The sequence below is a fragment of the Ylistrum balloti genome, unplaced genomic scaffold (assembly GCF_031769215.1).
Source record: "Ylistrum balloti isolate Yb309-2 unplaced genomic scaffold, AGI_CSIRO_Ybal_v1 Utg369700, whole genome shotgun sequence".
Lineage (NCBI taxonomy): Eukaryota > Metazoa > Mollusca > Bivalvia > Pectinida > Pectinidae > Ylistrum > Ylistrum balloti.
Window position 1 is genome coordinate 19,104 of NW_026781931.1, and position 13,609 is coordinate 32,712.

Sequence of the window (13,609 nt, forward strand, 5' to 3'; positions counted from 1 at the left end):
CCTCCCCACCTCTCTCAAGAAAAAAGAGTGGGGGGAGGAGGGGGCAACAAAAAATAGTCATGAGAATCTCTAAACGTATAAGAATTTATGAATTCAATGTTAGTCCAAATAATAAGTAATATATACGAATAATGTACATATAAAGACGAGAATTACGTTATGGTCAGACTCGGATTTTTCGCATTTTATCGATAGCATACAGTTAATGAAGTAGGCCCATTTTAGACGAATGTGGTCTCAAGTACAGGTATTCATTGGAATTTCCTTTAATGGTTGAACAAGTCGATAGAACCTTTCAATACAATAGATGCAATATGTTGCTGTTTCATGATCTGGGACTACTAGGTGTCAAGTTCGAAAGCCAAAATTAAGTCAAAGAAATCTTCAATACAGGTAGGGAGATGACAAAACCGACAATTCAATAAAATCCCTAAACACGTCAAGTGCACCTGTTTACCCTAAACGCGTCAAGTGCACCTGTTTACCCTAAATACGTCAAGTGCACCTGTTTAATTCCCGTGACTGTGGCTACCGGTAGAAAAAAGTACATGTGCTCATGGTGCGCAGAAATCGTGGAATGTGATAGGTGAATCAATATGAATAGCATCCAAAATGCGTCATTATTGTTTCCTTACACGATTATGCCAACACCGTCCCTACAACGTCTGAAAACTTACCTGTGTCCGATAATAGCTACAGTCATAGCCATGATAAAGTTCATCTGCAGAAGAACTTCTTTCAGTGCGTCTGTAGATTTCATCTGATATATCTCTGCCGGTAGAAGGGTCTACAATGGCCAACTTGTGACTGTCTTTCCGATTTGTATTCTAATAAAAGACAGAAATTTGCACCAAACACTAAGATTTTGCTGACTATATGTTATTGTTCTAATTCGTTATTTCACTACCTATCATATCAGTGCAATGCTATTCTTTTGGCCGTTTGTAATGATAAAAGCTGATTAAGAGAGAAAACGACTTCAGTGAAATATAACTTATTTGTTATTCATTAATAAATAGTCGATTTCTATGCACATGCATTAAACCAGCTGCTTGACTTTTAAATAGAAATAGTATCATCCACTGGCATTGAAATTAGGGAGCATTTAGAAACACTCTCAGATTGCCAAGTCTGGCGAAAATATGAAAGCTGAGGTGTTCAGCCATTACAAACATTTTAGCTTACCATGGTCCGAAGGACTTCAAACGACTTCTGATAAACCAAATGCCCTAAAATCATATATAGCTGGCAGATTCTTTGCATGAATGTCGAATGATGAATAATGAACTAGTGAAAAGTATTGAATACCAGATGATCAATGCAGGCCCATAGGGCCTCTTTTGGTCTTAACCCTACAAAGAACTGCTATCAATTGTACGACACTCGAGTTCATGTTAAATAAAACATAGAACATTATTAACCTGCTAGTACACTTAAATTGGTTAAAGTGAACATATTAACTGTATTTAAATCAATATTTCAAATAAATCAGCAGTACTCGAGCACTAAATATAAGAACAAAATAACAGGTCGTTACTGGTTTCTATAGTCGATGTTTCAGTTATTTAAGTCACAATTCTGCATGTTTATAGCATTTCATATCAACTGTATGAATTGTGTACAACGAAGTACAATACATGTAATTACAGAAAACTAGGAAGCTCCCAACACAAAGACATGGAGAAATATATCAACATGTCGGTGATATTTTCATGATAAGATTCACCAGTTTGGTATTAAAATTATTCGAGATGTTTTTTTGATAACACAACGATTGAAAACTGTATTTGTTAGCTTTCGAAAACGTCATTTCTCTTCGTTAGAGTGAGTTTTGACGACAGGTTACTATCGGTGATAGACAAAAGTGTGGGTTTTTTTCCCAATGGTTCTCTTATACTGCAGGCAGATTGATGAACTGTTGGTTTTTCATCCATTCTATCCCTTATTAGATGTCCTAATTTCCGTGGTATAAATCTTTGAGAAATTACACACTAATCAATTTTTCGTTTACTTTCTGCTTATTTCTTTACTGCTAAACAAACGTCAATAATGTAGATCAACATACCCCATATTTATAAGCCGATGTTGTATTAGTAAAGTTAACATCGCCAAACAGTAACTCCGAGGCACAGTCTTCCCCCAGATGAGGTTCAGGTTGAGGGTAAGTGTATGGTACTGTAATGGTTGCGACTGAATTCCCTGCCCCGGGAGTTTCCAAGTCTTCAGTAGATCCTGAAAATATCATTGGTAAAATATTCAATACTTTACAGACTGTACCCTCACTAGTGATGAGATATTGAGAGGATATTTTTGACATCTTTGTATGTTGATATTTTTCTCTGCTGTCCTCTGGTCATATTTTCTGATTTTTTTTCTCGTATTGACAATGAATTAATTATAACGAAAATGATATTCAAGGGGGAATAATACATGGAATTTTAGCAGGTTTCAAGTCCTTCCTGGCAACAAGCAATTACAGTAACGAAATGTTAAAATCCGAGATCACTGCTTGTCAGTCGTGTTGTTCCTCAAATCGGCTTAAAACTAAACTTGCACGATTGAGAACAAAGGGGAACGAAAATAGGAAATTTGAGTACACCTAGAGAAATACTTAAAGCAATTTCCAAGTGTCAAAATCCAAGTCGGTAAAATATAGACCATCGTTAACATTAGTCTCATCATTGAACCTATATATGGCATTTGAAAAATGTATGTATCCAGTAATACATAAGAAACAGCGTTAACAAGAATGTTGAACAAGCCAAGCAAAACAAAGGATGTCACATTAGGTCTATCTACGGTTAATCAGTCTAGAAGTACACCAGTATCAGGAGGGTATATAGGACAAGACCTTCCATCGCGGGGGTCTTGAACTAGCCATATACCTCAACCTGTGTTATAATACACAAGAAACATTTTGATAACAAACATTATTGTTAATGGGTAATTGAAGGTATATCCATTTAATATCAACTCGGACAACTTGTATAGATCTCTCCGTCCGCTCCTAACCCTTTCTGGACCCAGTCAACATTCTCCTTCCATCACTAAGTTTGCACCAACCTTTTACTTCTGTTTCTGCTTCAATCTTCATATCGTTGATTCGAGACAACATTTTCTGCAGTTCCATTCTCAGTTCTAGTAGTCTAGACACTGGCGAATCCTTCATGTCACTAAGGAATCTCTCCACCTTTTCTGACGTCTCATATGCGTCGGCCGAGGCCTCTTCACACCTGGAATAAATGTCAATGATATTAAATCGGTACATTATTAATAACTTGAAAAACATGTATAATTCAAAATGGTATCGACTAGATAATAGAATAGGATATTGTTTCCCAAAATAATGAACACGGTCCTAAAAAAAAAAAAAACACACACACACACAATGAACAATATATGTATAGGTAATTATGTATCAGTATTCATGTGTCATCAAAGACTAACACCAGCTAATGGGAGCTAAATTGTTTAAAAATATCTTCATTGCGTTTCATCATTTTAATAAGCATGAAATCCGTTCATGATGTTTCATAAATATCCAACTTGAGCAAGAATATGGATGCTATAATGAATGTGTTACAGTCGATTTCACAGCATTATTTTCTGGATGTTTTGAATTTGTTTATACAAGGGAAATATGGATTTTATATTTACCTTTTCTTGTCCATTCTGATTTCCTATAAGAAAGAAAATAAAATGTTCCATAACAAGTAGCATAGATTATAGATTACAGGGGTACAGAGAGCGAAATAGATCGTAACCCCTGGAGTATCGAGGATAATATTTTATGTACACTTGAGGGTCATGGAAACAATCTTTACAGACACATAAGTAAAATGCTTACCGTCAATAAAATCACAACATATGTGATATGAATGGAATCATAATGGAAGTATGTGTTAGTGATATTGAAAAAGTCACCAGGGGAAAGACGTTAATTATATTTAATGGTTCGTTATAGATGTATTTTAAAAGATGTTTATCTTAAGCATAAACAGCGATTGAAAACTTTACTTTGCTTTGGCGAACGTGTTTCCTGATCAAGCAAAACGCGCGATAACTGGTATTGAGGTCAGTTCACTATTCGACGAAAGGATAAAGTCAGCTGTCCAATTGTCGCATTTTAGTCTCAATAGTATAATAGTGTTTATTCTTTTCGCCAAAAAGTAATGTCATTTTGCTTACAATATCTGGTATCCAACTCAACAATTGGTCCTTAATATTAGTAAGTACTAATTGCTAAGGTTTTAAATGACACCGTCACCCCACCAAACATTTACCAGCAGGAGTACGAGGAAAAGGTAACCACCATGAAAAAATACAAAAGTGTAACGGAAAGGTCATGACAAAGCCACTGGGTTCAATATTAAACTTTTTAAAAAAAAAAAAAAAAAGAGAGACATTCTGGAATATATAAGACAAAACCAAACCATACTCTCACACACATCTGACATCTACTGACAATTCAAACTTCAACATATCACAATTTCAACAAATAAGTGAAAACATCATCACTTTACATATTTAACTTTACAGATACAATAGTAATCAATACGTCAAGATAGGACAATTACACTAAAGATATAAACGTCCACTTACAACACATATCGTGCATCAATGTTACACACAACAGCACAAATTATACCACATAACGTAGTCAAGGAGTTGACATCACAATAGCAGGTGCAAATGCTACAATGAATACAATACATATCCTTACTTGCAATATTCAAATACAACATAATCACAGAAGTACAGTTTTTAGAAATATCACAAGAAATATCACCGTGCACGTATAGGTTACATGAAACACTGATCACGATATACTGTTCCATTACACTTTTAAAATAATTAAGTACTAATTCACTTAAACAATTACTCATTCAAACAGAAGGGATAAACAAGGGAAACAACTAGAAATAGAAAAAGAATTAAACTTACCCAGAAATATACAGAGACAGTTTTACTGACAAAAGAATTCAACCGTTCACTCAGAGAGAATTAAAATGTACCGAAGTACTGAGGACAATGAAAGAAATCCACAAAACAGAAACTTTCAACCAATCTTAACAACTTCGTCAAAGTGTCACATGTCCAGTCCGTAGCTCACCACAACTCACGTACAGCACACATACATACGTGCAGAGTGCAAACAAAGAAATGTACTTGCGCTATACCCGGTAAATGTACCGGTATACATTGACAGGCATAACGTAACGCGAGTTTTACGAATAATATAAAAAAAAAAAACCAATTCAGTATACTGTATTAAGTGACAAATAAATATAACATATTTTATATCCAACAGAATTTGACAATCAGTGTAATAACTTAATAAGTTTGACCCTGTTACATAAAATATTGAAGAAAGATCTTACCCAAACATATGTCAACATACCTACTAATATGAAGAATGAAATCACTCCCAGCGAGGAACATTATAAAAAGGTCCACTTTTAAAAGAAAGCAATTGCCGATTGTGGATAACATGGGACCACTGGATACAGATGGCTAACAGACATCCTGTGGCCACTTTCGGGAGAACAGAACATTGTGTGAAAACCTCGAAGAGGACATATTTCATTCCCATGGCGTAGTGTCCATTCAACGATCATTAGTGAAGGACTTTAGCAAGCAAGACAAAATTCTGAGGAAAAGGTCGCGCCTCCCAGTAGACTCTAAACACAATACAATCCTTCTTTAAACGTGTCATTTATCATCAAAAGCATTGTAATTTTAGCCCGGTAGCATATGTTGTTGGTTACATTTTTATTGAGCATCTGAAGCAAAACACAGCCATCATAAATGTTCCGTTAAAGTGTCATTACAAACTATTGAAAAGGTATGTTGATAATATTGTGTAAATAGAAGTAGATAATCTTACTTCTCACCTGAACAGGTGGATGACACACACTAATTAAATTTACATCAGAGGGAAAGGAACGATTGGTTCCCTCCCTGAATATGTTGTTCATAAGAACGTCTTATGGACCCATCAATAATTTGGTATACAAGAAGAAAACACAGACCAGTACCTTAAATCTAAGTCGCACAATCCATTGGGAAGGATGTAGGTGTTTGCACGTGCCCCGTTATATCGTGACATAGCAGAAAGAAATGATAAATGAGAGGCTTTATATCAAACAGGCTCTCAAAATGTGTGGTTATCCAGAGTGGTCGGGGTAGGAATGGAAAACAAGATTAAAGAATTAACAAGAATAAACAGGAAAGAAAAGAAAAGAAAATCATACGACATGACCACCATGCCTTATATAGGAATGGTTCCGGAGGTATTTTGTGGAAACATCACATCAACACTCCTGTAGCCCCATCAAACAAGTAAACTCTGACGACAATGTGGCAAAAGAGGACGAAACATTGTTTACCAGTTCTGCTACAGGTGCAATCACGGCTACATCAGTGAAAATGGGAAACAGGACAAGGCTTCGGGACATACTTACAATCGCAAACAAAGTATACACGGGAACACCTGAGAGACACTAGCAAAGAATACAATTATCATATCAATATTTACAACCAAGTCATTGGCTGCAACAACACCAGGAGACACGGAATAACTGGAAAAAGATCAAACTATCCACCTTAAGAAAGGTATATCGACGAAGTGACGAAGTAGGGGTGACACCGGTGATGTCATCTTTATGGTCCCACCTTAAGAAAGGTATATCGACGAAGTGACGAAGTAGGGGTGACACCGGTGATGTCATCTTTATGGTCCCACCTTAAGAAAGGTATATCGACGAAGTGACGAAGTAGGGGTGACACCGGTGATGTCATCTTTATGGTCCCATTTTAAAATTCAGTAATGAGCAGAATGCATAAAGGAAAGTCCCTAACACTGCATGCAGACAATTTGACAGCTGACTTAACAAATCTGTTACTTCGAATCGTGTACTGTTGTTAAGACAGTCGTTTTCACTTTTTGGTTGATAAAGGAAAGACGTTTTCGAACGCTTGTAAAATACCGATTTTTGATCGCTTTTTGTGTTATGAATAAACATCTTCCAAAATAATGGTCTTCTTTATAAAAGCAGTATAAAAAATAACGTATTACCTCAATACTGTTGGCGGGATCTTGGAAATTGATTGTGGAAAACTTGCCGAAGAGATCATCAAGAGTGGATAACTGAACGTTCACGGAGTCAGTCTGAGTCGTATATCTCAAATTTAATTCCTTTTTGTTCGACTCTAACGAAGACATCAACTCTGACTCTTTCTGGTTCACAGCTGACCTCAGTTCTTGGAAACTGTCAGCAACTTCCTGCCATTTGGCATGAATCACTACCTAGAAGAGATGAAGTAAGCTGTGGATCACCCACAATTACTGAAGAGTTCTACAGGATGTTTCCAATTAATTTGAAAGATCCTGGAGATTCACGTTAGTTCAGGAATTAAACCAGGTATAGAACTTGTGTTGTATATTTAACTACAGTAATACAAACATATTTCTTGCTAAATTACTTCATATGAAAAGATAACTAAGATTTTAAACGTATTCGAAGCTGAACCTCAATAATTACGTAGTGTACCTCGAACTCTTCATGGCTATTACTAAGTCCGTTCTTCGTTTCTTTTAGAGACCTCTGTAACTCCATAACCTGAGGCAAAAGTGTATGTTTCACTTCTTCCTGAAAATAAAATTGCCAATATTGTAAAAGGAGGTGATTGTTACTTAATCGACATCGCTAGTAAATATTGATCAATCCAAGTAAGAAATGTTAACTTTGTGACATAATATTGTTGTTAATATGGATGGTAAGGGCAACTCCTATTATTAAATGCAGAGCGAATGGTGCTCTTTATTGACCAACTATTCTTATCAATGAGGAGTCTCTAAGAAATATGGGTTACCGTATTCGTATCGCATGGCGCTATTCGCTTAAACCTGAGTCCTTGTAATTCAATAATTTCTTCTAGATCCGTACATAGGACTTCAATATTACAGAAGTGTCCATTATATATACTTTCCATTCGGATTAAGTTCAAATTAAGCTTGAAACTTTATGCTGTCAGAGAAATTACAAACGAGCCAACCTGAAACAAAACTCTATAATTAGTTTTCCATTTGACAGCAATCTGTTAAAGGTGACCTATATAGAATTGAGACATATGTCCCAGTGTTCCATAAAGAGGAAATAATTCTCACATTTATAACCACCCACCTGTTCCGTTGTTGATCAGTCATCGTTAAGGTGTCATTTTGATATTGCAGGGTCAATATAAATCTGGTAGTCCTTTCTTACCTGATACATCTTCACTTTTTCCTTGAAATGCACAATGCTGTGATCTTTATGATTCTGTATAGGAAGACAATCGATACACATGCCCTCCTCACAAGTATTGCAGTATACCATCAGGGGTTTATTATGATGTTTGCAGTCCGTTTCATCAATCACAACATCTTCATTATTTTTTGCCGATTTTCCTGACTGAAGTTTGAGAATAATGTTTTGTAATACAAAATTCTTTGGCAAATTATCAATGTCTTCGTCTGTGAGTTCGGCAGATTTCCTGCATGCTGGGCATTGGAACAATCTAGGCTGACATCCACGAACACGTAGCTGAAGGTCTGATTCCTGCTGCGAGTGTGAATGTATACATTTTCGACAGAAGTTATGTTGACAGGGTAACGATACAGGATCGTCATACAATTCCAGACAAATTAAACAAGAGAGTTCTTCTTCTAAATCTTGATGGTTTACCAGCTGATCTCTCGAGCATGCCATTGCCTGTAAATAATTAACACATATCAGTCATCTGTTTGACAGGAATTCGGCGATTAAATGCAATGTATTGTATATTGAGTTTATATTAGATCTTACTACCGTTGAAACAACACAGAATCATTTGTGACCTCCAAGAATAGATATCGCTATATTTCTGTTTAGACAAATACTGTCTGAACTAACTACGAGAAGATGTTTTTTTTTCTAAGATTTAGTTTACAATATCACATGCGCAAAGACAAGCACACATTCCAGTAGTGATTATACCTACTAAATACAATTTTTAGAAATTCGCGATAAAAGGCACCTGTCTTGATGTCCCACCGGTGTAAACCTTTAACATTACTCAAAGTCATAGTTTAGTTTAGTTTAGTTTATTACCAGTGCAGGATCGTTACGATCCTCTATACCGGTCTCAGTGATACAATGATAATGTTTATAATTATTGTCATTTGAGACGTCTGATCCAGGAACTACAGAATTTCTGATTTATAATTATATACCAATTCTTGATTTGCCCAGTGTTCATCTAACCTATTTTTGAACGAGTTAACTGTTGGTGCCAATATAATATACTCCGGAAGATTGTTCCATATTTTGACCACACGCAAAGAAAAAGAAGGTTTCCTGATGTCAAGTTTACAGTGCTGCATGTAAAGTTTTTAGGAGTGACCCCTTGTCCCCTGAATTTGAACTTTGTCGATCCACAATTTAAGGAAACCAGCAGCGTTACTATCACAAAAATTGTTCGTAATTTTGAAGACTTCAATCATATCCCCACGAATCCTCCTGAATGCCAATGTTGGTAATTTTAGGTGTTTCAATCTTTCCGAATAAGTCGATTCCTTAAATCCTGATAATTGTTTTGTTGCTCTCCGTTGCACTGACTCAATCATATCTATATGTTTGACTTAATATGGATGCCATACAGTAATAGAATGTTCCAGATGAACCCTAACTATTGTTTTGTACAATAATGGGAAGTTATGTTCATTGAGAAGTTGAAACGTTCTCCTTATTAGTGCAAACATAGAGTTTGCTTTTTGACCTGTGTACTTATGTGTTCATCAAATGATGAAGACTTGTCTACAATTACTCCTATATCTTTTTCTTGGTAGACTTCCTGTAATTCTTTGTTGTTTAAATAATATTTTCTGTCTCCACTTTGACTGCCAATGCGCAAAAATTTACATTTTGAAGATGAAATTTCAATAACCATTTTTCACTGCAAGCTGAAAGGCAATCCAGATCATCTTGAAGTATATTCACATCGGTATTTTCTTTTAAGCTTCTGAACAATTTAGTGTCGTCTGCGAAAAGATTTACTTCAGACTGTATTGTTTTCAGCAAGTCATTAATAAATATGACGAACAGTGTAGGTCCAAGAACAGATCCCTTGGGAACTCCCGAGGACACCTCGCTCCAGTCCGAGTGTTGATCCTTTAACGAGACTCTTTGCTTCCTGTTTGAAATGAAACTCGCCGTCCATTTTATGATCTCCTCGCTAATTCCATATGACTCCATTTTACCTAAAAGTCTTTTGTGTGGCACTGTATCCCATGCTTTTTGAAAATCCATATAGATACAATCGATTGAGTGTCCATTTTCCATATGATCAGTCCACTCATCCAAAACCTTAAGTAGTTGCAGTGACGTAGACCTGCCAGACATGAATCCGAACTGTTTCTTTGAGAAAAAATAGTTTTGTTTCATATAATCAGTGATGTGACTTCTTATTAAAGATTCAAGTACTTTGCACACGATTGATGTTTAGCTCACAGGCCTGTAATTCCCCGGTTCGCATTTATCCCCTTCTTAAAGATTGCTGTTACATATATTTGTGCCCTTTTCCACAAGTCATGAAAGGTATACTACCGTCCAATGTGTTCATCCACCAGTCAGTCATATTACACATGTCACAAGCATATGTATTCGTACTTATATCACACCCTTATCAGCCAAGAAATGGTCATATGATCTCTGTTATTTCAGAAATATATACATGATAATAGCTATATCTAACATACAGAACGTTAAGTTAAAAACATGACCTCGCCCAGAATACTTTATAGTCACGTACACCTATATAAGAGTGCTTTAGAGAAAAGCTTACATCCTACAGCCTACCAATACTATATCTATTTTTGGAATGACAATATAACATATATGATAGAGCTTTAGAGAAAAAACTACATCTTTCTAATACTTTATCCATTTTTGGAATGACAATATATGCATCGAAAAGATAAGAGATTTATAACATATGTTTAAAAACACTGTAAATCAAACAAATAAAGAAAAAAAAATAAAAATAATGGAGAACTACGAAAATAGGATATCGGAACTAGAAAGATTACTAAACGAAAAATGTGATACAGAACAACTGAATAAGGTGGTGAAAAGGGAGATAAGAACGAACATGGATGAAGTAATTTCAGAAATGAACGAGAGAAGATACAGAGAAAAAAATCTAATAATATTCGGCATCCCGGAACAGCAAAATGAGAACGGAAAACAAAGAATGAAGGCAGACAAAATAGTGCTACAGGAAGTGTTTGATTCTTGCGGTTGCAGAGGAATTTCGGTAGACAATTTGTTTGAGAAAGTCGTCAGGGTCGGAAAAGTAAATCAATCGGATCAGGAAACAAGAAGACCTATTCTAGTCAAACTGAAACCGGAGGTAAAGAAGAAAGTTATATTCAAGAACATAAAAGGATTGAAAATCAGCAACAATTTTCAACAGTCCAAATTCGGAACGATTTAACAAAATACGAAAGAGAGATGGAAAAGGAATTGAGGGCGGAAGCCAACAGAAGACAGATTGATGAAACGGAAAACTTTGTACATCGGGTTCGCGGGCCGCCATGGGCTAGACATATCGTCCGTCTTCCTGGAACCATATAGACAGCAAAATTGTGTTACTGTTTAATACGGATATATTTTACAATCTTTTTCATTTATTTATTTATTTATTGTTAATTTAGTCAAAGGCATAATAAAATTACACATTACAAATATTACATAAGCAATTCCATAACAATTAAAATCAGTAATAAATTATTGTGGATTTCTTAAAATTATTAATTATATAATATAAGATATCACAGAAGAATTTCACATACCTTAAAATATCACAGTTTAAACTAGTATCGCAGAAATTAAATTACACTTGCAAATCTTCTAAGTAAAATAGTTGAAAATTTAGAAATATCAATAAAAAAGAGAGAAATTTGATAAAACCAGATGAAAATGCCTTTGGCCTTGGATTACCCATAATGCCTATAAAATAGGCTTATTTCCAATGGGGTCCATTATTTCCAATGGGTTCCTATAATTAGTATGATAGTACCCACAGACTAGATAGATCATTCTTCAAAGCAAATATTAGATATGGATATAGAGGCATAACATTTTGCCTGCATCCATAAATCACTTATCTTATCTTAAACAAATAATTCAACAGACAGAAGGTACTTTGACCCTATACAGGAGTAAGTCAAAAGAACGTCGGAACAGCGATGTATTATATATCACATGGTCAGAAAAAAATAAGGACTTGCCAAATTAATCGACAATCACAAAAAGTAACACATACCTGATTTGTTTTTCCGTCTAGTACAAATGCGTGGAGGGCTTTAAGGTTTGCTGTCACGTTGACCGAGTATGTATACAATCCACGGGATTTCCGTTTCAAAACGAAAGTGAAAGTAAACTGGTCGGCAGGAACTAAGAATTAATTTATCTATTTATGTCTCAACTCTTTATCAAACGAAAGAATGAAAATAATTAAATTACGACAATTCCTATAAAAATCTTGTTATCAAACAATATAGATACATGACTCTTCACGTCCTGAACCGGAAACAAGCTTATCTTAATATCTAACAATCGATTCAATGTTGAATTATTAGGAACGAATCTAAATTAAATCAACTGCAGTCCTTACACGAGCTTTTAACTTTGCCATGCGGGATGTTAATTTATAAATTTCTGGGAAAACTATCTCATTTTGTATATTCCAGCTATCCTTTTGGGCGAGCTTTTAAATTTGCCATGCGAGATGTTAATTTATAAATTTCAAGGAAAACTATCTCATTTTGTTTATTCCAGCTATCTTTATGGACTGACTGGAACTCTATCACTTCAGCAAAATAAATTACCCAGTAACTGCCAATAACCAAAACATTATCCTGATACACTGAAATTATCAAATCTCTTACTTGGTTTCAGCAATGGCCCCAGCAATGTTTATATCCAGTTCCTTTTAAAGAATATATCTTAAAGAAACAAAATGGCTTTCAGCCAGGTCATCTGTTACAATAGACTTTGAGTATGATGAATGAAAGACTGTTATCAGTATATAAGGACTTGAAAACGGTACAAGTCTCAAGTGACAGTAAATCACCCTGCATCATCTGTTTCATCCTTCTAGGACTGTCATTGATGCTATTACCCTGAAGAATACTCAAGAGTTGACTGAGGAAAATCCACAAAAGTCATTAGAAATGTCAACATCTAGATGGGGAGATGCACTAATGCAATAAATTTTGCAATTTTCATAAATCTGATAATTTTTGAAGAACGTCAATTACATGTGTATATTCTGAACTGCGCTCACAAATTTCGAGCATTGGGTACTGAGAAAAACAAAAATAATTGTTTGTTTTGTAATTTGTACACAAACAGACGCTTGTACATTCTAAGATCTGTGGTGGTACAGAAACAGGTGTTTGTTAAAATCTACATGTATGGCGAGCGACTTTGAGATCTGTGGTGGTACAGAAACAGGTGTTTGTTAAAATCTACATGTATGGTGAGTGACTTTGAGATCTGTGATGGGACAGAAAGAGGTGTTTGTT

General features: G+C 35.3%; 1 protein-coding gene across 1 annotated transcript; it reads right to left on the reverse strand.

Annotated features, from left to right (window-relative positions):
- Window positions 1-57: 57 nt before the first annotated feature.
- Window positions 58-8,750, reverse strand: LOC132565186 (tripartite motif-containing protein 59-like). The gene is made up of 8 exons (XM_060229816.1): window positions 8,268-8,750; window positions 7,554-7,652; window positions 7,079-7,309; window positions 3,658-3,680; window positions 3,064-3,233; window positions 2,066-2,232; window positions 678-827; window positions 58-69 (listed from the first exon to the last, which is right to left on the reverse strand). Exons 1-8 carry the CDS (start codon window positions 8,748-8,750, stop codon window positions 58-60), a joined length of 1,335 nt encoding a protein of 444 aa, XP_060085799.1.
- Window positions 8,751-13,609: the final 4,859 nt, after the last annotated feature.

What these genes read in the sequence shown, in the direction of transcription:
- LOC132565186 (XM_060229816.1), bottom strand. Translation starts at nt 8,750, where the DNA reads ATGGCATGCTCGAGAGATCAGCTGGTAAACCATCAAGATTTAGAAGAA. An exon ending in AAAAAGTGAAGATGTATCAG is followed by an intron (nt 7,653 to 8,267) that starts GTAAGAAAGGAC and finishes TTTTATTTTCAG; the next exon opens with GAAGAAGTGAAACATACACT. An exon ending in CATCGGCTTATAAATATGGG is followed by an intron (nt 828 to 2,065) that starts GTATGTTGATCT and finishes GTCTTTTATTAG; the next exon opens with AATACAAATCGGAAAGACAG.